This window comes from Bubalus bubalis, chromosome 1, assembly GCF_019923935.1.
Source record: "Bubalus bubalis isolate 160015118507 breed Murrah chromosome 1, NDDB_SH_1, whole genome shotgun sequence".
Lineage (NCBI taxonomy): Eukaryota > Metazoa > Chordata > Mammalia > Artiodactyla > Bovidae > Bubalus > Bubalus bubalis.
Genome location: NC_059157.1, coordinates 121,445,232 through 121,470,658, shown reverse-complemented (window position 1 = coordinate 121,470,658; position 25,427 = coordinate 121,445,232). Strand labels below are relative to the sequence as shown.

General features: G+C 36.5%; 1 protein-coding gene across 1 annotated transcript; it reads right to left on the bottom strand.

The window, feature by feature from the left end:
* Nucleotides 1-95: 95 nt before the first annotated feature.
* Nucleotides 96-15,513, bottom strand: UTS2B (urotensin 2B). Its single transcript, XM_006050269.3, has 5 exons — nucleotides 15,288-15,513; nucleotides 10,307-10,405; nucleotides 9,087-9,124; nucleotides 7,743-7,836; nucleotides 96-397 (listed from the first exon to the last, which is right to left on the bottom strand). The coding sequence occupies exons 1-5, from the start codon at nucleotides 15,388-15,390 to the stop codon at nucleotides 372-374; spliced, it is 360 nt and encodes a 119-aa protein (XP_006050331.1). The 5' UTR covers nucleotides 15,391-15,513; the 3' UTR covers nucleotides 96-371.
* Nucleotides 15,514-25,427: the final 9,914 nt, after the last annotated feature.

The following is a 25,427-nucleotide window of genomic DNA, read 5'->3' as shown; positions in this document are numbered from 1 at the left end:
CAAATTTTCCACATAGATTCAGACAATATAATTTAATTTTCCAAAGCAATTTTTAAATTTTTTAATTGCTAGCTCAACAGCTTAGTCATCACTGAACAAAATGATATGTAGACAATGAATTTATGGAAAGCATACAATAGATACAGCACTCTCAACTGTAGCTCTACAGAGTCATTCTGATAGTCCATGCCATTCAAGTGCAGCTAATTTGTCACTACGATTTGCAACATAAACTTTAAGCATGTAACAAGCTGTATAAACACTGCCACTATTTTTTTATGCTTAAAATAGCTTGGATCTTTAAACAGTAGAGTGGGTAGATATATAACTTTTTCTAATTCTTATCCTTTTTTGCACCCAGAGCAAAAACTTTAGACACAGTATTTCCAAAAACAAGCTAAAAAAGAAACAAAACAATTCTTCATTAGAAAGAGTTTTGATAAAAATATTACATTTAAATAAAATAGTTTAAGTATGCCTGAGTATGAGAAAGTTTTCTAAAACAGATATTTAGTGGTAGTCAGCCTCATATGGATCTTTAAATTAATTAAAATTAAATAAATTTTTGAAGATTCAGCTTCTCTATAATACAGACCAACTTTTAAGTGCTTAATAGATGACCATAATGGACAGTGCAAATTTAGAGAATGGTCACCTCATTAAAGAAAGTTCTAATGGACAGCTCTGTTTTACATTATAATGCATGTAATACAATTCAAAAAATACAATAGGCCATCCTACTAGATGCAGTCCTCTATTTTAGAAGGGCTTCCCTGGTGTCTCAAATGGTAAAGAATCTGTCTGTAGTGGGGGAGACCTGGGTTCAATCCCTGGGTTGGGAGGATTACCCACTCCAGTATTCTGGCCTGGAGAACTCCGTAGACAATTTCATGGGGTCACAAAGAGTCAGACACGACTGAGCGACTTTTACTTTCTATTTAAAGTTGGCATAAATCACTTCATGGGAAATTGATGCGGAAACAGTGGAAACAGTGTCAGACTTTATTTTTCTGGGCTCCAAAATCACTGCAGTTGGTGATTGCAGCCATGAAATTAAAAGACGCTTACTCCTTGGAAGGAAAGTTATGACCAACCTAGATAGCATATTCAAAAGCAGAGACATTACTTTGCCAACAAAGGTCCATCTAGTCAAGACTATGGTTTTTCCAGTGGCCATGTATGGATGTGAAAGTTGGACTGTGAAGAAAGCTGAGCACCAAAGAATTGATGCTTTTGAACTGTGGTGTTGGAGAAGACTCTTGAGAGTCCCTTAGACTGCAAGGAGATCCAACCAGTCCATTCTAAAGGAGATCAGTCCTGGGTGTTCTTTGGAAGGATTGATGCTAAAGCTGAAACTCCAATAATTTGGCCACCTCATGCGAAGAGTTGAAAAAAGACTCATTGGAAAAGACTCTGTTGCTGGGAGGGATTAGGGGCAGGAGGAGAAGGGGACAACAGAGGATGAGATGGCTGGATGGCATCACCAACTCAATGGACGTGAGTTTGAGTGAACTCCGGGAGTTGGTGATGGACAGGGAGGCCTGGCATGCTGCAATTCATGGGGTCGCAAAGAGTTGGACACTACTGAGTGACTGAACTGAACTGAAGTCCCAAAGAGGACTAAGCAAATAAGCAAAATCAGTGATAAATATGCTTCTATTTACTGGAGGAAAAAGAAGGAAGAGAATTTAAACTTCATTTTGCAAACCACCAAATGATATTTATGTAATTTGATTGTCAAATTGAGTCTCACATTCTGATCATAAAGTGATTCTTCAGAAAAAAATCAAACTAATTCAAGCAGCATTTTAATCTTTAAATGCATGAATGAGTGATTTTAAATCTTCTGTGGATTGTTCCCAATCAATTGTCTGACTTAACGACAGCTTCATCTAATTAATTACAAATTTCTCTAATTTCCTTCAAACTAAATGTTTTATAAAATGAAGACCTTGGGGAGATAGGTCTTTGATTCACTATTGATTAATGGGATGCACAATAAAAATGAGTTGAAAACTCATAGGACAGTTAAGACACTTTTTGCCATAAATAATAAAAGTCTATCTTCTTGCCCAGGTATCTCTCCCTAACTCCACTTACTCTTTAAACTGTTGCCTTAGTGCTTATCACCACATATATACAGAGTGTTACGATAGTACTCCGAGTTTGCTTTTCATTCCTAAAAGAGCCAGAGTTTTCTTTCAACAAAACACATTCAAATCCTATGAAAGCAGAAATTTATTTTCAGACAGTAAATTGAGGAGCTTGGTCCTCTAATCCAGTATTCTTTTTATATTTTGGAAAGTCCCTTTCTGTCCCTTTGGATATCTTTGAATCTCTCAATCAAGAAGGAAAATACAAATCTACACATATCCAAGACTTGCGCCTCAAGAGCAGCTCGGTTCTGGTGCACTGGAATATACTTCCCAGTTGAAGGAAATCTTCATGAATGATATCACCAGTAGAACCAACTCCTCACTGCTATTCTATCATTTATCATTTATGTGTGGCGGGCGGACACCCTAGCCAGCATTCTTCTGGTTCTCTCTTCTAATCCCTGTTTTAGCATGATGCTTGGTGTTGGACAGCTGTATCTTTAATGAAAGGAAGGATTTACCAGGTGTCTGTCAAGTATATATTAAATGATTAAGCAGATAACATTATTTCACAGACATTTAAGATATTCTAGCTTTAAGCTGAATCTCTGAGTTCATTTCACCTTCATATATTGTTATTCATGATAGACTGTTTCTAGTTATCCCAACAAAAATGACAGATGTGATGTGGATTGCTCCTGTCATCCAGCCTGGGCATCTAATTCATATGTTTATCACTACAAATATTTATTTTGTTCCTACTACATGCATAAATGCTTTAATATCTCCTTGCTTAAAAACAATCACAAAGCTTCCTTGACCCCTCCAAGTTACTCCAGCTAATATTCCAACTTTTACTACCCTTCAGAACAAAATTCCTCAAAAGAGTTGTCTGTTGTTAGTCATTTCTGTTATTTTATCATATTCTCCTTAACCAAAAGTCCATCAAATAATTCTTGTAGAAATAATTAAAACCCTTCCCATTGCTGTTCAGATGGAAAGTCTAAACTCTCATTTTACTGGACCTACCATAGCTTTAGGAACAGCTGAACTATGTCTTCCTGGAAACAGTTTTTCTGTTTGACATCTGAGGCATTTTTCTTCTTGTGGCCTTTTTCCACGGTAGCTGCTCCTTCTCAGTCTGTTTTGCTAATTCTCTCTCATCTGCCCAGTCTCTAACCTTGGTGTGGCCTGGCACTTGTCCTCGATGTCTTCTGTTTTATATCTATCTAGAGTGATTCCCTAGAGAGTTTCATCACAATACCAAGCCATGCTGACATGCAGGTAACTGTCATATTTAGATCTCCAGTCTGGGCTACTTCCCTAAGCTCCACATTTATATACTCAGGGGTTTACTCAAATCACTACTGGGAAGATTCTATTATACATGGCATAACAAGCTCAAAATGTCTATAGTAGAGATAGGATTCTCCAACTGTTCATTGTGTTTCTGGACATTTTCCAGGTGCTCCCCTAATCCCATTAAGATAGACTGAGAACATGTGCCTAATTTTGGAAGGTAAGGATGCATTTTCCTCCATATCGTTCCTATCCTGCCATAGGGACACGTGGTGCAGGCACAAAGTGAAGGAAAATTACCAAGGTACACAAGGCTTCATGTAAACATGAAATAAATCTTAAACCAAGTTATACCACTGAAATTTTAAGGTTATTTTGCTGATGTTGTTTGCCTAATTTATCCCAAATATACCTTAATAACTTGAAGGAGGGTGCTACTCTAAGAGGAAGCTAAGTCATGGCACAGCCTCAGCAACTGATTAATGGCAGACAAGGAAATTGATGTCACAGGCTGGAAACAAGAAGAGTCATTTTTCAAAGTAGCAAAATGTGTGGTAAAACTGACATCTATAACAGTTCAGATTCAGAATGTGTTCCTCTGGAACTTCTAGAAGAAAAAGGTAAGGAAATAGAACATTGGCAGTATGTGTAGATTTCTGGTGGATACACTTAGCCAGATATTACAAGAAATAGTAAGCTTAGGGGGAAATGGTGTCTTTACAAATAAATAAAAATGAAACAAAGGTAGTTCAGAAATACAAGACCTTGAAATATTTCAAGAGCTGTTTCTAGATACCAAAACTATAAAAAGGGATTTAAAATGATTCTGAGTGAAGTCAGGTAAGTATCAATTGAAATAAGGAATTCAGGGCAAAAAATTAGATTAAGCGTTACTTTTCAAAGTATATTCTTCAAGGCAACTCAGCTGGGGGTGATAATACAAAATAGTTAAAATAGTTTTTTAAAAACTGTGTAGCAAAGTTGAGAGGCTGTCTAAATTGGTACAAGAAATCATTGTCAAAGACACCATAAACCCTAGAACTAAAAACATCTTTGACACTTTAAAATGAAATAAATCTTGGGCCTCCAACTTTGTGAGAGTAGGAAGAGGCCTGAGAAAACCATTCAGGCCTCAGAGAGAATATTTCCCCTAAAAGCACAAAAGCTGTGTTGAGGGATGAAAAATAAAAAAAAAAAAAAAGCAAAAACTTCAGAAAAGATGGAGCCAGGGGAAACAGCACAATGGACAGAGGACTCCTCCTACACACTAGTAGGTCCTAAGCAAGAAACTTTTCTCCATCTCCAGAGTAAGAGACCTTTACAATATTTGCCCTGTGGGATTTCAGAATTGCTAGAGGTTACCACTCATGTCTCATGTTCTTTTCCTTTATGAATAAGATGATTGACTGTTGTTATCCTTTCCCTATTCCCACGCTAATTACTGAATTTGTCCTTTTAGCTAATAAGTCTTTGGATGAAGTGCAGCCACATTCTATTTGACAAAAATTAGTATCTCCTGGAGAGCCTGTTCTTTGTTCGGGGTGCAGCAGTGAAAGGAATTTGGGGTTGTCTCTAATAGACAGTCAGGTGAGTGTAGTCTATGTGGTTAAGACCAAAGGATTGACTGTGGTGGAGGCGGTACTCCCCATGCACTTTTATAAGTGCTTTCTAACTTTTATTAGCTTGTTCTTCCAATATGTTGGTGGCAGCTCAAGTGACTAATTAAAGGCAGTGGATCAGTAGAAGTGATGCATGTCCCTGAACTGAGGCAACTAAGGGCTGAGAGGCAGCCTCTATCCCTCTCCTTCATCTTGGTAATCTTGGAGGCAGTCAAGTTACAGCAACAATCTAGATGACACAGCCACAAAATAGAAGAGGCTTGTATTAATACTATGTGCATTGAACTTTATGGATTTCCTTATATTAAGTCTCTGAGATTTGGACTAAAATTTGTAACGTATCATAGCCTAGGCCATACTGACTATGAAAAGATTCAACAAATCTCTATACCAACTCTTTTCCATCTCCAAACCCTTGCACCATGTTGCCTCCTCCAACTCTCTGTCCATGGAATTCTCCAGACAAGAATACTGAAATGGGATTCTCCAGACAAGAATACTGAAATGGATAGCCATTCCCTTCTTCAGGGGATCTTCCCTGATGAGAGATCAAACCTGAGTTTCCTGCATTGCAGGCAGACCATTTACCTTCTGAGCCATCAGGGAAGCCCTCAATAAACAGAAATTGCCCTTTTATCCCTAGTCACTTAGAACAAAACCTTGGAGTCTTTTACAAACCTTCCTCTTTTTTCACAACTCATATGTAATTTTAGAGCAAATTTTGTTGACTTTTTTTTTCAAAGTATATCTAGTATCAGACTCCTTCTTATCAATTCACTACTGTCACCCTAATTAAAGTTACCACCATTTATTATCTAGATCCTTAATTAGCCTCATTAAAGGTCTCTGCTTGCATTTTTGCTCCTTTTTGCAGTGTATTCTGGAGAAGGAAATGGCAATACACTCCAGTGTTCTTGCCTGGAGAATCCCATGGACAGAGGAGCTTAGTGGGCTGCTTAGCATGCATGCATGCATTGGAGAAGTAAATGGCAACCCACTCCAGGGTTTTTGCCTGGAGAATCCCAGGGACAGAGGAGCCTGGTGGGCTGCAGTCTATGGAGTCGCACAGAGTCAAACATGACTGAAGCGATTCTTAGCAGCAGCAGCAGCAGTATATTCTCCACTAAACATCAAAATTGGTTCTGTTGAAACTTATTTCTTAGCACTCACTTGCCCCAAATTTTCAGTGATTTCCCATATGATAATTGTTCAGCCACTAAGTCGTGTCCGACTCTGTGATTCTATGAATTGATTATAAGGATTGAGAGAAGCACACCAGATTCCTCCATCCTCCACTATTTCCTGAAGTTTGCTCAAAATCATGTCCATTAAGTCCGTGATGTCAACTAACCATCTCATCCTCTGCCACCCCTTCCTCATTTTGCTTCAGTCTTACCCAGTATGACCGTTACTAAAAGCTAAAGTCCTTAAAAAGCCCCAAGATTCTCTCCCTTCCACCTTCCTGTATATTCTCTACCAATGTCCTTCAGGCTCTCTGGTTAAATCACTTAGTAATTGGGTTATTTTCAGCATGCTACTTAACCCCTCTGAGATGTAATTTTCCCATCTATAATATAGGCATAGTAATAGCTATCTTATGGTGATTATGATGAAAATAAAATAATAATTATAGTAATAATGATCAAAATGAATTTTTAAAGTAGGGCTTACATAGTACTGATTACATGCCAGATATTGTTCTAAGTGACTTTCATATATTAACTTATAAAATCCTCCTAACAATCCCATAAAAATGATTATTATTATCTGCATTTGGGGGCAAAGAAAATGAGACACAGTAAGTTAGATAATTTCCCAAGGTCACACATATAGGATATATCAATATTACAATTTAAACCCAGGCTGTCTAACTAGAGACTCTATATACTTAACCATAACAACCTGAGATAGTAAAATATAAAATGTCTGGTATATGCTAAGTGTCTAAAGAATGCTGTTTCATCCTTTTCCATGGTAAAAACCGCTTTTTTACAGCAGTTAAAGACAAACCTGAGAGGAAGGGGACAAGTGAAAATGAATAAAACATGCCTTAGCAAATCTCATATCACAACATGAATAAAGAGACATATATGCAATTTTTTCATAAACAATAATTTTCCAGGAATGTTATAAAAAGAAATATGGATCCAAAAGATGGATCTTTCTAAAATTAAATATTATGAATCAAAACCTGGACTAAGTGCTATACAATGAGAGTACTCTTTACTCTCCAGTGTTAAAGCAAAATAGCAAGGGGGAGACACAGTTTTAAACAATGAAAGTCTAATTTTACTTAAATCTGGAATATATGACCTTGCTCACCATGATGTATATGTGACAGAATTCACAGACTTTTAATGCCTTCATTTGAATGTCTGTGTACTCAGTCACTCAGTCATGTCCTACTCTGAGATCACATGGACTGTAGCCCGACAGGCTCCTCTGTCCATGGAATTCTCCAGGCAAAAATACTGGAGTGGGTAGCCATTCCCTTCTCCAAGGGATCTTCCCAATCCAGGTATCGAAGCCCAGTCTCCCACATTGCAGGCAGATTCTTTATCATCTGAGCCATTGGGGAAGCCTTCATTGTAATTTTTTTTTTTAATATGAGCTTTGATTTGATCATCAACATAAGATAAAGAAGTGTCAACTTAATTTCTTCCCTTTCAGAAATACTTGCAAAAGTAATCTTAGAATTCAATATTAAGACTTTGAAGTGAAAACTTACCTCGCTTATTAGGATGGGAAGAAGATAGACCGTCTATCGCATAGGACATCTCAGCATCCTTTGCTTCCATGAGCTGCTCTTTCAGCTTTTCCAGCTTTTAAAAATCGAATATGAAAATTAGTAGTCTTTGATAACAACAATACCATTTTCTATGAAAGAAGAAAGAGCAAGAAAAGGAGGAAGAAGGAAAGATGGACAAAAGGAAGGAGGAAAAAGCAACAGAAAAGGAAATAAGAGTAATAAAAAAAATAAAAATAATTAAACAGAAAAATAAAAGAAAACTTGCATTTAGAAACTGACTGGAAAGGTCCATGACTCAATAGACAATCAGGAACAAACAGGTTTATGGTGAAGGAAGTCAAATCTCAGTGTTCATTAATGGGAAGCCTGTAAACACAGCCTGTGTAGCTGGACTTGATTTGATGTCACCCAAAATGACCAGTCCTTTTCAAGGAGTTTCAAAGACTTTATGTGTATGTTTGAATTTCCTGAAATATTTGTCCTTCCTAGTGGGAAAGTAGTATTTTGAGACCCTAAGGTTTCCATCCAGAGTGTAAGCCAAGTTGATCTTTAGCAAGATCACTGATTGCCTAAACCCTGGAGATCTAACTCTATCAAAACAGAATTCAGCTTGAGCTTCTGCATGTATCCGTGTCCTAGCTGCTAATAATTGATGGGGCATACTTCTCTTTCACAGCCACATGGTTTATATGATAATGAATTTGCATGCAGTTGTGTTTGAAAGAGTTAAGAAATAATCTAATGCAACAATTTTCCAATTTTCCTCATAGAGAGAAGTTGGGGGATAAGGTTGCTAAGGGGTTCCCTGTACCGAGGCCAAAGATAGGTCAAGAATGCAGCACTTCATTCCCTCTCCTCCCAAACTAGCTGCTTCAAGCAGAACAGCTCCACTTTTATATGTTTCATTTACTGGGAACACATACAATTTTGTTTGGAAAAAAATATTTCCACTTTGCAAAGTAATAATAGCTTTTTAAAACCACCAATCTAATTATAGCCTCCTATTTTACAGATGAGGATATTGAGATCCAGAGAATTTTAATTCTTCCATGGTCTTCTAGGTAATTGGAGAACTGGATCTAAAATCCAGATTTCTAGACATTTTATCCCATGATCACTTCACTTATAGTTTTGTCTTGTTTTCCTTTTCTTCTTTTTTTAGTAGAATTTGATTGTTTTTCCTAGTGAATTACTTCACTCTTTTTCTAGCAAGAATAATAGTTTTAAAATACAGTTATTAATAATTTTAAAAACTACTGTTTCAAAAGAAATTGTCTTATAATAATTATGAAAATTGAGATTTTATGTGTTTCACATTCTCACCTGGTTAAGTTCCTCCAATTTGTCAGCCAGTTCTATATCTGCAAGACACATTCGTCATATGAAAAATGTACATTGCAAGTAATATTTAATTCACTTCAGGTCACACATTCAGAAAGACAAGGTTTTTTTTTTTTTGTATGATTTGAGATCACCCATGTATCTCTCATATAAAGCCCCAAACATGTTTTCAGTTTCTGTAATGTTGAAATATAATCAGTACTATAATGAGCAAGCATTTAATTTCTATCATAAATACAGAGTTTTCTTAAATAGGGACTTTTCATAGTTCTAATAAGGACTACTATTTAGAAGTAAATTTTTACACTGGCATGGGGACATTCTCATGAAAAAATCTTAAGTAAAAAAAAAGGCAGGCCACAAATCTTATCTGTAAAATTTAATCAAGAGGGAAATTTCCCAAAATACTAATAGTAATGTCTCTGGGTTTTACAATTTGAGTACAGATTTTTCTTTTTATAATTATGTTCAATTTCCTCAATGAAACACCTTATTTCTAATTTTTAAATCCTGTATTTTTAAGTGTTTATCTTTTAACCAGTACCCTGTCCCATGAATAGACAGTTTTTTTTAGAAAAGATGTTTTCTGAGCGAGCACTACATTATCATATTGTCATACTGTCTCTCAGGTTAGACTTGCTAAATTTCTGAGGATATCTATCATTTCTTGGAGACCAATCTGATGCATAATTGTAAATCAGATTATCCTGTACTTCAAAGAAAAAAAAAAAAAAAAACTTTGGTGGAGCCTAAATTTCTCAATGGTTTCTACTCCAGTCATTTCCCAAATTGAAAGAATCTGATTGCAAAATAAGTACCACAAAACCACAGTTAAATTTGAGAAATTTCTAGTGGAAACTTATTTCAAAACATTTAATAATACCCTGGAAGCATTTAGTAAAAGAAAATATTAACTGTACCTGTGGGGAGTAACATAGACGAGAGGGAAAAATATAAGTAAAGATAACTGTTTTGTAACTCGACAATTACTAATCCCATTAGAATACGCTAATTGAACAAAACAAGATTTTAATGTTTTTTAATAATGCCATTGTTTTTAGCATGAATATGAAATAACAGACACTTAAGCCTTTAGTGCAGCTTTAAATCAGTAATTATTGCTTTCTTTAATATAAATTAACATGTAGAGAAAACAGGTCAGAAGATGGAATAAATAATGTTTGACTTTATTCTTAACTCACCAATGTTGGAAGGCCTTTGGAAGCCAACATTTTTATTCAGTAGAGCCAGCAATAGTTCTTCACCATCTGTATCTTCTTTATCTGGAAGCAATTCATTTCCTGTAATAATTACCTCAGTGTAGTGAAAGCTCTTTTCAATCTGTGTCACTTGAATGTCTTTCTGATTCAATAGATTTCACAGGTAACTATTAACGTGTATGTGTGCTCAGTTGCTCAGTCACGTCCGACTCTGCGACCCCATGGACTATACTGTAACCCCCTAGGTCCCTCTGTCCATAGACTTTTCCAGGGAAGAATAATGGAGTGGGTTGTCATTTCCTCCTCCAGAGGATCTTCCAGACCCATGGATAGAACCTGAGTCTCTTGCATCTCCTGCATTGACAGGCAGATTCCTTACCACTGCACAACCTGGGAAGTGTGTATACTTGCCAATAAAAGGTGTTTAGAGAGAGATGTGAGATATAAAAAGACAAGCTGCTTTAAAAGTCATTGAATGTATATGAACACTCAAAGAGAGATTGTGAGAAAGAGAAAGAAGCAGAGATGGAGAATATACCTGGAAGTTTACAGTCTAAAATTTACCCGTAATTATTTCTGCCTTCGTAGAATTACAGAAAGTTGTACTTTCTGTTTTTTCATCTGTATTTAAAAATTTTTTTCTACTATTGTGTTTAACATAAAAAATATAAAGTAAAAGTTGTTTTTAAGATAAAAATATAAAATTTGACTTTGAGATTTTATGCACATATAAATATGAGCCATTTTGTGTTCTGGGAATTGCCTTGAACCATCGAAGGCAACCTTGTGGAAGTGATCAGATGGCGCCTAGTTTTTCTGTGATCATAGCTTTACATCTTTGTCCATTTACCTCCTAGCCCACTGTCTCAACACTCTAAAAACAGAAAAATCAACCAAAATTTCCTAAATATTTTGATTCTGGGGTAGAAATCAGGACAATAGACTTTATTCAAGCTATAAAAATCAACAGGATTGTAATGCAATTAAAATAATAATTAGTGCCTTATAAACAAAATGAACTTTGTAATGTGGCCTAAAATAATCAAACCTTTATTATATAATTTTTATAGGATCAGTCTTCCCTCTCTTTTTCTCCTCATGTTACTAAACCCAAGTCTAGCTGCTGCCACTCAAAAGCCATTTAAAGAGGCCAGCTTAGTGGAAGGAAAGTTTGCTTTATTTTGGATGCCAGCAACCAGGAGTGTTGGGGAGGGCAGAGACCTGTCCAATGTCTGACTGCCCCCTGATTGTCAGGGGGCATGAGCTTTAACAGGCTGAGGGAGGGGGCTACATGCATAAACATGTCAGCTCTGATAGTCATCTTGAAATTGGTCATCAGTGGTGTGACCAGTGTAATCTTGCTTATTTTAGGTACTGTTAATCTTCAGTTCCAGCATCAGTTTGTTTCAATTTCTTTGAGGCCAGTTCTCAGAATTGTGGCTGCTTATCTCATGACTACAGTCTGGTCGTCAGGTAGTTAATTTCTCCACCTGATATTTCAGTATCTATAAGACAGCTCACAGGATATGGCTCAGAATATTATCTATGGCCCTTGAGAAGGAACTAAAGGGCCTTGGTTATGCTTAAAGACTACATTATTATTATTGGGCTTCCTTTGACTGTTTCCTTTTGTTTCTTCATTTTCTCAGTTCTCCGACTAAACTTATTCTTTGTCTAAAGTTTTTCCATTAAAAAAAAAAGGAAGTCTGAGGACATGGGCAAGGGGGTTGGGGGGCAAGGACCATAAGGTTCTGCTCCATTTCAGTCATAATAACTGATATTGTGTGGACAAAAGATAGATTAGTGAGTTTAAAATTTAAAAGTGGAAAAAAAAAAATTTAAAAGTGGGAATATTGAGGCTTCAGTTAGAGAAATGGCTCATAATTTAACTAGACTCTTCCTTTAAATTGTCTCCTATTCCCTTCATCTCCAAAATGTCAATTAATAAACTCAAATAACTAAATGGCTAATTAAAGGAATAAACGATTTGCTGAGAAAGACAATAAATGACTTGGGGTAGGTGGCATCATCAAACGTTTCTTCATTGACAAACACATTTATTGTTGCTCAATTTCCTCAATTTTAAAGTTCCTCAATTTCCATTACTTCATAGGCATAGAAATTATTTGTGAAATTCTGGGGTACTTTTTTCTTTGAGTAGTTAAAATAATAGACTATCAGTGGAACTTTTGCTTAACATCAATTAAACAAAGACCCTCAGGAATAATTTAGTTTAAGAGAAAGATATGACTATGCAATAGTGTAGCAATTTTTATTATAGCTATGTATTAAAATGTTAAATTATAATTTTAAAATGCTTTCATTGAAGAAATGAGGAACACTGTATAGCCAGGTGATAATGATTATTTGTTTTAGAAAGAGAACTGTGATAAAAGAAACAGACTCCTCACCTTCAATTTAGGGAATTTATAAAACTAGGAGGAAGGTAACTAGAAAATGTTACCTTCTGAACCTTTTGTTGGCTTAATTTACGGTCCCCTTCTCTGTGTGTTTAAGTGGAACATTTTTCAAAAGAGAAAATTAATGTGTTTACCATTCTTTACCCATTTGGTTTCCAGTGATTACACACTATCCTCAGTAATTCTTGTCACTACCTTTTAAGAAAACCACCTTTTATAGGAAACTCTGAGGAAAAGTTTTTTCAAGAAATTAAAAAAAATTTTTTTTTCTAAAGTAAGACATTAGAAAGATAAGAAAAATAGTAGAAAATAAGTCTTTTTTCTCATTTTTATTTTTAGTCTTAAAACAGATACAGCTTTAAGAGAAAAAAATGCATGTAATTTTAATATTTCTGTCTTTGAACTAAAAGTTAGTGTTGATAAAGAAACTGAATAAAAACCTACCCAAGTGCCGATGTCCCTTTAGCAAAAAGGATGGCAAAGTTATTCAGAAATGAGAGTGATTACTTTTGCAATATACAGGAAAAAAAAAAGACTCTTTACTACCTGAGACACTGAAGCTTAAAAGACGTAGTTGTGTCCTTGCTTGTCACTTGAATGTGATGCTTTTTATGGGATATAGATAAGAAATTTTGCCAGAAAGAAATCTGGAACACCCTCAAATGATAATATACCAAAAATTTTTAAATAGTCTTTCTAGTCATGACATTCACTGCTGTTCATTTCGCAGTGGGCAATTTGTCCAGTTTCAGGCTTATGAGGCATGCTTTCATGTGACCCCAAAACCAGAGGAAAGCTGGTAGATTGTGTTCTTGGTCTTGGATGGTATCTGACACAGAGGATGGTGACCCCACCTTTGTGGTCTGTCAGTGGACAAACGCTTATTTGAAAACAGTGTGTTAAAAGTCAAACATTTAGTTGCTTTGAAAAACGGTGAGAAGTTCACTCTAATCCTGGACAATTTAGATTAGAAAATAAACTTCCCAATAACTTGCCTTCTCTATTTACATATAATGAAACTGAGATCAAGGGGTCCCAGAGAGAAACCTTTCCTATATGTTGCCAATGATATATGGACATCAGTGTGTGGTATTCTGGGGTCAGAGATGTTATCTATTTGTAATCTTGTAAAAAGTTTGAGTTGGATTTTTCTGTATTTCATATACATGATATCAGAAGTTATAATACTGTTACCACTAACATCCTCATTTTGCAGAGTCTTCTGTGAATGGCCAGATGTTTCCTTTCTCACACATTTACGCTGTTAAGAACATTGAAAAGCCCATTATTTCATAGGAAAAGCAATGAAGGCCTACCAAGTACAATGATTTTGGCTGGCCAAAGTCAAAATGTGAGTGCCAGGAATAAAATCCAGATTCTTTCATCCCCAAGCTTGTATTTAGGTCTTGCAGTTAGGTCCCAGGCTTGTATTTGTTTTTAAAAGGGAAAATCCCTATAAATAAATAACAAGGGTTTATGCAATTTTATTTCCACTATCAAAAGAACTATTCTAATTTCCATTGACTTTTAAAATCTCATTTGAGGCAAAATGGTCTAGTAAAGTTGGATTAGATCTGAAAGAGGAAACTTAATTCCTTTCCTCAACCCAGAGTCATGTAAACAAAATCTATTAAATTCTGTCTTAGTTTCCCTAAGAAAGCAAAAGCAAAGGCTGTCTCCCTCCCTCTTCCTGACAAAGAGATCAGTTAGATGATAGATTCAAATTGGATGAGATATTAAAGAGCACTATTTTTAAGTTACTATTTTTAAAAGGTAAAGACATATATAAAAGTTTCAGTGAGGTTAGGTTGTTTGCCTAGTAAGTGGGCATTAAATCTAACTCCACCGATTGCCAGATTAAAAGCTATTTCCACTACAGAATGCAATGAAAAAATTTTTAAAAAGATCAAGTTCCAATATGACCAGAATAGAAACTTATTTTCTCTAAATTTATCATGGTATTTGTAGATGTCAAAAATTACATTATTTCATTTAATATAAGTACCCTAAGTATTTAGAAATCTGATTACAGTCAGTGAATAATGTGGGTGTTAACATTCTCCTCCTGAAAGTACTATATAAATTTCCCAATGTATCATTCTTCCCAGGTCTCTGCACATACAAGTGTTATCTTGATACGTTCTCAGAGTCATTCTCCTTTTATAAGTGGTTTATTAATAATCTCACTGGATGAAACTCTTTTTTCCCCTGAAGATGTACTTTTGAAATATGCATTGCACTGTATTACTATTTATACATCCCTGTCTTTGCTAATGGAATAGAAATAAGAAAAAAATTTCCCTTGATTAGAGACAAATGCAGTTGAAATTAATTTAGTACAGTGTCAGTTAAAATTAATTAACTTGAGAACAGCATCACAGATTACATTTAATTTAAAACAGCAACTACTGAAGTGTTGTCTGAAGATTAAATTATATTGATATTTAAAACATTATTGCCATAATGATAGAAAAATCAAAGCAATGCAAATAGGATAAGGATTATTTACCCACCTGTAGAATTTTACATTCATGTGTACATACCTTGAATAAAATATGGCACCCCATGCACCGATTCTAAAAAGATCATTACAGATAACAAAGTTAGGAGTCCAAAGCAAAGAGTGGTTGATAAAATCACGTTCATGTTAAAAATCTTCTTCCGTGCTAGCAGAGAAACTGACTATCCAGGTCAAGACGAATATTTCAATGGCTCTGGAATGCTGCAGAGATCACTTTTAAAAGGTGGCAAATGTGCTTCAACTACAAATGATCTGAACAAAGGAAAAAAAAAAAAAACCTTATAAAATGTATTGCTCTCTGTCAACATGATTCACTACTTGGAGAAGTGACAGGTTTTCTACTCAGGCAATGGCAGGAAGAACCCAATCAATATATCTCATATCTGCCCATTTCACTAAAAGCAGGCATTCCTGTTCACGCACCCACACTCAGACACATGCACCTCATAAAGCTAAAACTAAGACTAGAGAACCTGTCAGTTAGATTTTCATAACAATGAAATGGGAACAACGCCTTTCATTTGGCTAATTTAGAACCCAGTATAGTCTTCTGGATACTGTTGTTATTTGCAACCATCACTTCATTTTTAACCAACCAAACAGATTTGAGCTGGGAAGAGTTCAAATTTGAAATGAATCATAATGGGAACATTAATGTCTTACTCTATCATTTTGCTGCAGCCAACACTTTTAAAAATTAAGACTGAATCTAATTAATTCAAAGTTGGCAAATGTCCCATCAATTACTCTTTTTAATACTTGCTTTAACTGTACTTTTTTTTTAAGTAAAAGTCTTTCGGTATTATCTATAGTTACAATTTTATGACTGAAGATGCAGTAGTGACCTCTGGCCTTGGCATTTATTTTTTCTCCCAAGAGACTTAAGATGTATTTGCTTTAAAACTGTATTAGAGACATGTTCAGCTCATGGTTCCCTAATTTAAAAAAAAAAAATGTTTTTAAATATAAATAAGGTTATTCTGAATTTTTTTTTAATACAAACTTCTGTTATACAAAACAAGGAACACTGTTCTCACAGGGTTTGCCTTCTAATAAGAGGCTAAATAATTGACTTGTCTTCTCAGATAAGGTTGGGTACTGATGACTTCTTCCTAAACAAAATTATGTTTGGTTTCTTTCCACAAAGGCTTTTTCATGATATCTGACACAACTTTCTGAACCTTTTCTTCTGTTATGTTTTAGTTGATGTTGGCAATTTAATGACACAAAGGTTCCTTATTCACAACCATCCATTCACTTTGGGAAAAAAATTTACAAAGACCTTTCATTAAATCATTCAATCCTCTGTCCCTAACAATCAAATTATTTTACTAAATTCTTCTCATGAGTGTATAGCCAAATTAATTGTTCAAAGAAAAACAAATTTTCACTACTGACTGTGTTAGATAAATGAAGTTAGCATGTTTGTTCCTGGAACCATTAGTATGCTGCTGCTGTGACTTAGTCGCTTCAGTCGTGTCTGACTCTATGCGACCTTATGGTCTGCAGCCTGTCAGGCTCCTCTGTCTGTGTGATTCTCTAGGCAAGAGTACTGGAATGGGTTGCCATGCCCTCCCCCAGGGGATCTTCTTGACCTAGGGATTGAAAACAGGTCTCTTGCATTGCAGGCGGATATGATATTGCTGAGCCATCAGAGAAGCCCACCATTAAGTAGACGCAGTAATAATACATACTGAGGTTATTGTTGCCATTCAGTGAGCAGTCATCCCATGTCAGTTCCTGTTCTAAGCACTTCACATACTGTATCTTATTTAATTCCCACCTCAATCCCTCAATAATTATATAATTGTTGTAACATTTCACCTTTTTCAGCAAAGGGAGAAAGTTGTGGAACCAAAAGTGAAACCTAGATCTATTCAACTGCAAAGTCACATTCTTAACCCAAGTTGTCTCTTTCCCATAAATAGGGAAAAAAAAGACTGTTCCAATAACAGAGACCTGATCTTTAAGAGAGGCTTCCCAGGTAACCTAGTGGTTAAAGAATCCACCTGCAATGTAGGAGACACAGGAGATGAGGGTTCGATGCTTGGGTTAGAAAGATTCCCTAGAGAAGGAAAAGGCAACTCACTCCAGTATTCTTGCCTGAAGAATCTCATGGATAGAGGAGCCTGAGGGTTAGAGTCCATGGGGTCACAGAGTCGGACACAACTGAAGCGACTGAGCATGCACACATGCAATTTTAAGAAACTTACAACACTTTCACTTCGCATTTTCAAGAGCTATTTTTTAATCACTTAATCTGTATTTCAATTACAGCAGATAAATAACATTTTTATTTTGTCAGTAAGGACATTTTAAAGTTATAATTTACAGATAGCTTTAAGATTCACATACATTTTATCTGTTTCTCATGATGAGCAACAGGAAAAGAGCAGAGAGTCAGGGTCCATATGGTGACTCTAACACACTTGAATAATCACTTTTGATTCTATTAAACTCTTGGGCTTTTTTTCCAGTAAGTAGAAAAATTGAACAATTTCATTCTGACCTCAGTCTGACCCTGTTAGTTCTTGGTAAAATCCTGACACATCGGTTAAATGAGTGAATAAAAGCAGCAAGCAGGAGGAAGAAGGCAAAAGCAGAGACTCTGGAATTCTGACAAGTCAAGACATAGATTTTATTAAGAGTTCAGAATGGCCTTTATTTGTTAAAATCAAATAGATTTTATTTTAACGTCTATCCAAATACGTTAAAAATTTTTTTAATTGAGTTATTTGTCTTGTTATTATTAAACTGTAAGTCTTCTTCATATTCCAGATACTAGTGCCTTATCAGATGTATAATTGGCAAACTTACTTTATATTCTGTCAACTGTCTTTTCACTTTGTTGATAGTGTCCTTTGAAGCACAGAAGTTTTTATTTGGATAAACTCCAACTTATCTATTTTTTTTTCTGTCATTTTGTGTTTTGAGTATTGTATCTAAGAAACCATTGCCTAATACAAAGTCATGGGACTGTTTTTTTTTTTTTTGAGTTTTGTAGTTCTGGCTCTAAAATGTAGGGATTTGATCCATTTTGTGTTAAGTTTTGCATATGATGTGAAGAAGGGGTCCAGCTTATTCTTTTACATGTGGAAGTTTAGTTGTCCCAGCACCATTTGTTGAATTTCCCCATTGAATGATCTCAGCATCGTGTCTATATCAATTGACTATGTTATTGTTGTTCAGTCAACAAGCTGTGTCTAACTCTTTGTGACCCCATGGACTGCAGCATGCAAAGCTTCCTTGTCTTTCACTATCTCCCAGAGTTTACTGGAACTCATGTCCATTGAGTTGGTGATGTTATCTAACCATCTCATTCTCTGCTGCCTTCTTCTCCTTTTGCCTTCAAGCTTTCACAATGTCAGGGTCTTTTCCAATGAGTTGGCTCTTCACATTAGGTGGCCAAAGTATTGGAGCTTCAGCATCAGTCCTTCCAGTGAATGTTCAGGACTGATTTCCTTTAGGATGGACTGGTTTGATATCCTTGTGGTCCAAGGGACTCTCCTTGCTGTCTTCTCCAGCACCACAGTTCAAAAGCAACAATTCTTCAGGACCCAGCCTTCTTTATGGCCCAACTCTCACATCCATACATGACTACTGGAAAAACCATTGCTTTGACTGTATGAACCTTTGTTGGCAAAGTGGTATCTCTGCTTTTTAATATGCTGTCTAGGTTTGTCACAGCTTTTCTACCAAGGAGCAAGTGTCTTTTAATTTCACAGTGGCAGTCACCATTCATAGTGATTTTGGAGCCCAAGAAAATAAATTCTGTCACTGCTTCCACTTTTCCCCATCTATTTGCCATGAAGTGATGGGACTGGATGCCATGATCTTAGTTTTTTGAATGTCGAGTTTTAAGCCAGTTTTTTCACTCTCCTCTTTTACCCTCAGTTGACTATAGATATGTGGCTTTATTTCCAGATTCTCAATCATATTTCATTATTCAATTGTCTTTTTGTTAGTACCATATTGTCTTGATTAATGTAGCTTTGTAGTAAGCTGTGAAATCAGGGAGTGTGAGGCTTCCAACATTTTCATTTATTCTGTATCACTTGTACTTCTATATAAATTTTTGGATTAGCTTGTCAGTATCTGTAGGGAAAAAAAACCAACTGCGATTTTGACAGGAAAGGTCTTGAATTTGTAGGATCAGTTTGGGAAATATCACCATCAAGTCTTTCAATCCATAAATCCAGGATATCTAACTATTTATGTCTTTTATTACATTCAAAGTTGTCTCATCGTTTTCAATGAACAAGTCTTACAGTAGTTTTGTTGAACTTACATCTACATAGCTTTTTGTTGCTATAATAAATGGAATTATTTTCTTCACTCAATATTTGCACTGTTCATTGCCAGTGTATAAAATATAATTGATGATCTTATTTCTCGCAAACTTGCTGACCTCACTTATTAGCTCTGACGTTTTTGTTTGTTTGCTTTGCAGATTTCTGCAGAGTTCCTAATTAGAAGGTCATATCATCCACAACTACAGTTGTACTCTATCCTTTCCAATCTAGATGCCTTTATTTACTTTCCTCACCAATTTTCTGGCTATAATCTTTAGTACAATGTTGAGTAGAAGTGGTGAGAATAGATTTACCTTGTTCTGATCTTAGGTGGAAAAGCTTTCAGTCTTTCACCTTTAAATCTGATATTAGTTCTGGACTTTTTGTAGATGCACTTTATTAGGTTGAAGAAATTCCCTCCAGCTCCTAGTTTGTTGAGTGTTGCTATTATAAAAGAGTGTTGGATTTTGTCAAATTTTTTTCTCATCCACAGTGGTTTTTCACATCTATTGTGGTCCTGTGATTTTATTCTTTATTCTACTGGCATGTTGTATTACATCAATTTTTGTGTATTAAATGACATTTGTATTCCTTGGGTAAATTCCGTTTGGTTGTGATATATGATTTTCTGACTATGTTACTAGATTCAGTTTGCTAGTATTTTTTACACCTATATTTAAAGGGGTATTATCCTGTAGTTTTCCTTTCCTTGCTATGTCATTTTCCAGCTTTGGTATGAAGAGAACAATGGCATCATATAATTTAATTGGGAAGTGTTCTCTTATCTTTTAATTTTTAAAAGAGTTTCTGAAGGATTAGTGTTTACTCTTCTTTAAATATTTGGTAGAATTTGACAGTAGAGTCATCTGTTCCTGTACTTTTCTTTGTGGAAATTTTTTCTGAAATACTAGTCAGTCTTACTTCTCATAGGGCTATTCTACTTCCTGATTTAGTTTTAGCAGTCTGTATTTATCTAGGAATTTGTCCATTTCATCTAGGTTATCTAATTGTTGGCATAAATTTTTTTCATAGTATTCTTTTATATACCTTTTTGGAATAAATAATTTGATTATACATGTTTTAAATCTAGAAACAAAATACTGAGATACTTGTCACTTTTTATCAAGAAGAGCCATGAGATATAGAGACCTCTCTGGCAGAATCTAATGCAGAGTAATAGTAATAATAGTGTATACAACATATATTAAACAGCAGTAAGAACTGAATCCAGAAAAGGCTTTACTGCAGTGGATAAGCATGGCAGCAGGAATTTCTGCTGCTGCTGCTGCTAAGTCACTTCAGTCGTGTCCGACTCTATGCGACCCCATAGACAGCAGTCCACCAAGGCTTCTCTGTCCCTGAGATTCTCCAGGCCAGAATACTGGAGTGGGCTGCCATTTCCTTCTCCAATGCATGCAAGCATGATAAGTCACTTCAGTCGTGTCCCACTCTGTGCGACCCTATGGACCGCAGCCCACCAGGATCCTCTGTCCACAGGATTCTCTAGGCAAGAATACTGGAGTGGGCTGCCATTTCCTTCTCCAAGCAGGAATTTCTAGGTACCTGCATAATATAAAGTAGGAGCTTAGCCTGTTTTCAAGTAGCATTTTTGATAATGATTAACAGCATGGTAAATATTTGAGTAGAAGTAGAGGCTTAGTTTCTGGCCCAGATTGGGGACTTAAAATATATGCTTCCACATCTGTAGTACTTGATGCAAGACAGAGCATCTTTCAGAACTGTAACCAAGGTGAAACCACAGAGCAAAAAATCATATGAAATACAGCCAATGGGAACAGAAAGAGAAAAATTGGGTTCAAAATCCAGGATCTACCAGAGGATGTAAAATTAAATTAGCAGTGTTTGATAAAAAAAAAAGTAGTTAGACTCTTAGAATTGAGATGAGAGGAAAAAAACTCAAGAATTTTGGGCCTCATTTTAGGTTTGGGCCTCCTTGGCCAACAGGGGACCTGGGTTATAAAAAATGTCTCAAAATTCACTATCTTCCTTCAGTTTCCACAGTGATGGTAGCTGTGAAGACAGTTTATCCTTCTATCATGAATCAGGAATTCCATGTGCCATAATCACTTGAGTTCAGTTCAGTCGCTCAGTTGTGTCCGACTCTTTGCGACGCCATGAATTGCACCACGCCAGGCTTCCCTGTCCATCACCAACTCCTGGAGTTTACCTAAACTCATGTCCATCCAGTCGGTGATGCCATCCAGCCATCTCATCCTCTGTCATCCCTTTCTCCTCCTGCCCGCAATCCCTGCCAGCATCAGGGGCTTTTCCAATGAGTCAACTCTTCGCATGAGGTGGCCAAAGTATTGGAGTTTCAGCTTTAGCATCAGTCCTACCAATGAACATCCAGGACTGATCTCCTTTAGTATGGACTGGTCAGATCTCCTTGCAGTCCAAGGGACTCTCAAGAGTCTTCTCCAACACCACAGTTCAAAAGCATCAATTCTTCAGCACTCAGCTTTCTTCGCAGTCCAACTCTCACATCCATGCATGACCACTGGAAAAACCATAGCTTGACTAGACAAAACTTTGTTGGCAAAGTAATGTCTCTGCTTTTTAATGTCTTGTCTACGTTGGTCATAACTTTCTTTCCAAGGAGTAAGTGTCTTTTAATTTCATGGCTGCAGTCACCATCTGCAGTGATTTTGGAGCCCAAAAAAATAAAATCTGTCGCTGTTTCCACTGTTTCCCCATCTATTTCCCATGAAGTGATGGGACCAGATACCATGATCTTAGTTTTCTGAATGTTGAGCTTTAAGCCTAACTTTTGCACTCTCCTTTTTCACTTTAATCAAGAGGCTTTTTCATTCCTCTTCACTTTCTGCCATAAGGGTGGTGTCATCTGCATATCTGAGGTTATTGATATTTCTCCCAGCAATCTTGATTCCAGCTTGTGCTTCCTCCAGCCCAGCGTGTCTCATGATGTACTCTGCATATAAGTTAAATAAGCAGGGTGACAATATACAGCCTTGATGTACTCCTTTTCCTATTTGGAACCAGTCTGTTGTTCCATGTCCAGTTCTAACTGTTGCTTCCTGACCTGCATAGGGGTTTCTAAAGAGGCAGGTCAGGTGGTCTGGTATTCCCATCTCTTTCAGAATTTCCCACAGTTTATTGTGATCCACACAGTCAAAGGTTTTGGCATAGTCAATAAAGCAAAAATAGATGTTTTTTCTGGAACTCTCTTGCTTTTTCCATGATCCAGCAGATGTTGGCAATTTGATCTCTGGTTCCTCTGCCTTTTCTAAAACCAGCTTGAACATCTGGAAGTTCACGGTTCACATATTGCTGAAGCCTGGCTTGGAGAATTTTGAGCATTACTTTACTAGCATGTGAGATGAGTGCAATTGTGCAGTAGTTTGAGCATTCTTTGGCATTGACTTTCTTTGGGATTACAATGAAAACTGACCTTTTCCAGTCCTGTGGCCACTGCTGAGTTTTCCAAATTTGCTGGCATATTGAGTGCAGCACTTTCACAGCATCATCTTTCAGGATTTGGAATAGCTCAACTGGAATTCCATCACCTCCACTACCTTTGTTCGTACTCAGGGCTTTTTTTATCTCCCATCTTAAAACAAACAGGAAATCAACTTTATTAGACTACTCACATAGTCTTTCAACTATGTTCTGAGTTTCTCCATTCCACCAAGGCCAAACTTCCTGAAATAATTTCCTGCCCCCAGTTCTTTCTCGTATATTTACTTTGCTGCTGCTTCTGCTGCTGCTGCTAAGTCGGTTCAGTCATGTCCGACTCTGTGCAACTCCATAGATGGCAGCCCACCGGGCTCCCTGACCCCTGGGATTCTCCAGGCAAGAACACTGGAGTGGGTTGCCATTTCCTTCTCCAATGCATGAAAGGGAAAAGTGAAAGTGAAGTCGTTCAGTCGTGTCCGACTCTTCACGACCCCACAGACTGCAGCTTACCAGGCTTCTCCGCCCATGGGATTTTCTAGGCAAGAGTACTGGAGTGGGTTGCCGTTGCCTTCTCTGATATTTACTTTACCCTATTTCAATCTTGCTTTCAGCTTCCTCTTCCCAACTCTATTGAAATGGTCCTTCCCAATGACCTTATTACTGCTTAGGTTTTCCTTTTGGTGGATATCTTTTCAGAATCTCCTTGGTTGACCACACTCTTCTTACTGAAAAACTCCCTGGTGTTCTCCTACTTTGCTAGTCATTCTTCTTCAGTTTCTTTTACCATTTCCTCCTCCTCTGACCTTTAAAAGGTGAACTTCCTCAGGTTTTGATTCTAGATTCTTTTTTCTTATCAGGCTTCAATCTCTTCTAGGAAATGTATGACTTTAACTATCTACATACCAGAGACTCAAAAATGTGTCTCTCACTTCACCTTTCTTTGGTTACCATGCCTGGTTTTCTTACAATTTTCTCAACCATATACAAAAGAGAACCATTCATTTTTCACTCTAGTGCTTCGCTTCTCTTCTAGTGTTTACTACCTGAGTAAATAGTAGGGCCCTTACCAAGTTACTCATTCAGGAAAACCCTTCCTCTCCGTCTTTTTCAACCAAGAACAAAGTTCTGTCTAAACCTCATAAGTATTTTTCAGATCTTTCCATTTCTATCTTCAATACCACCTCCCTAGACCAAGAAGCTATCATTCGCACTTAGGTTACTGAAGTACACTTTTTAAGTCTCTTCGCATCCCCTTTTATCCCTTTCAATCCATTTTCCAGAAAGCTTTTAGAGTAATCTTTTGAAACTGAAAATACAAGTCTGTAATACTCCTACCCTTCAACTTCTTTCCTTTACACTTAGGATAAAGATCAAAAGGCATAATATGGTCAATGAGGTCCTACACTCTCCACTTCTATCTACTTCTTCCATCTTGTCCAGACCCACCTTTCTCTTATCACAGTTCAGCCACAACAACCTTCTTTCAGTTCTTCAAAAATGTCATTTTTTTCTGCCACAAGGTCTTAGTACCAGCAGGAAGTCACACTCTCCTCTCCCCCCTCCCCCCACCACACACACATTCCTCACTTAAAATCATCATTTCCTTAGCAAAATCTCTGATTTTTCCATACCGGATGAGTCCTCCCATCATAGCTCCCCACCGTGCCATATTTTTCTGAATGGCACATATCTTAACTTGAAATCAATTACTCATGTACGTTTTTGTGCATTGTCTGTCTCCATTGCACTATAAGGTTCACTATGCCTGTAAGGTTTTTGTTTGTCTTGCTCATAACTATATTCCCAGCAACCAGAGAGATCCTAGTCTAGAACAGTCTTCCACAGAATATCTAACGATGAAGGGTCCATTTGTAGTCCTGTTTGTGCTTGGATGTCTTCCATTAGTATGACTAATTTAAACTCCACCTGCTAGAGGCAAGAAGGCTCTGAACTATTCTAGACATAGAATAGGGCTATTTCAAGAAAAATGGAAGGATGCCTAAAACGAGGCAGGGCTGAGAATCTCAGGGCCCAGAGGAAAAGAGGACAAGAGAAAACAAAGGCTGGCATACATTATGTTTCATTTTTCATTGTTCTCCTAAGTTAGGAAATAGCTGACATTGAGCATGACTTTGAATTAATAAGCAAACTAATTGAATATATATATATATATATGAACATCTTAATGTGTATATAGACCAAGCAATAAACTATAATTATGCTTGCTATCCTTGAGAAAGAATGTTATTATCTGTAGGGAAGAACAGTGTTGAAAACCAAATGATGTCAGAAAAGGAACCTGGCAGGCATCCTGCAGTTCACTTATAGCCTGAATCAAGGCTTCTTCTAGAGAAGCTCAGGAGCAAAAAGCCATTTTTAATGAGAGTCTCTTCAAATAAAGAGCTTCCCTATAAGTGTTTTTCTCTTTCTCCTTG

Coding starts and splice junctions, on each gene's coding strand:
- UTS2B (XM_006050269.3), bottom strand. CDS start 15,390: ATGAACGTGATTTTATCAACCACTCTTTGCTTTGGACTCCTAACTTTG. Junction 9,125..10,306: donor CCAAAGGCCTTCCAACATTG/GTGAGTTAAGAA, acceptor TGTGTCTTGCAG/ATATAGAACTGGCTGACAAA. Junction 398..7,742: donor TTCCCATCCTAATAAGCGAG/GTAAGTTTTCAC, acceptor TTTCTTTTTTAG/CTTGTTTTTGGAAATACTGT.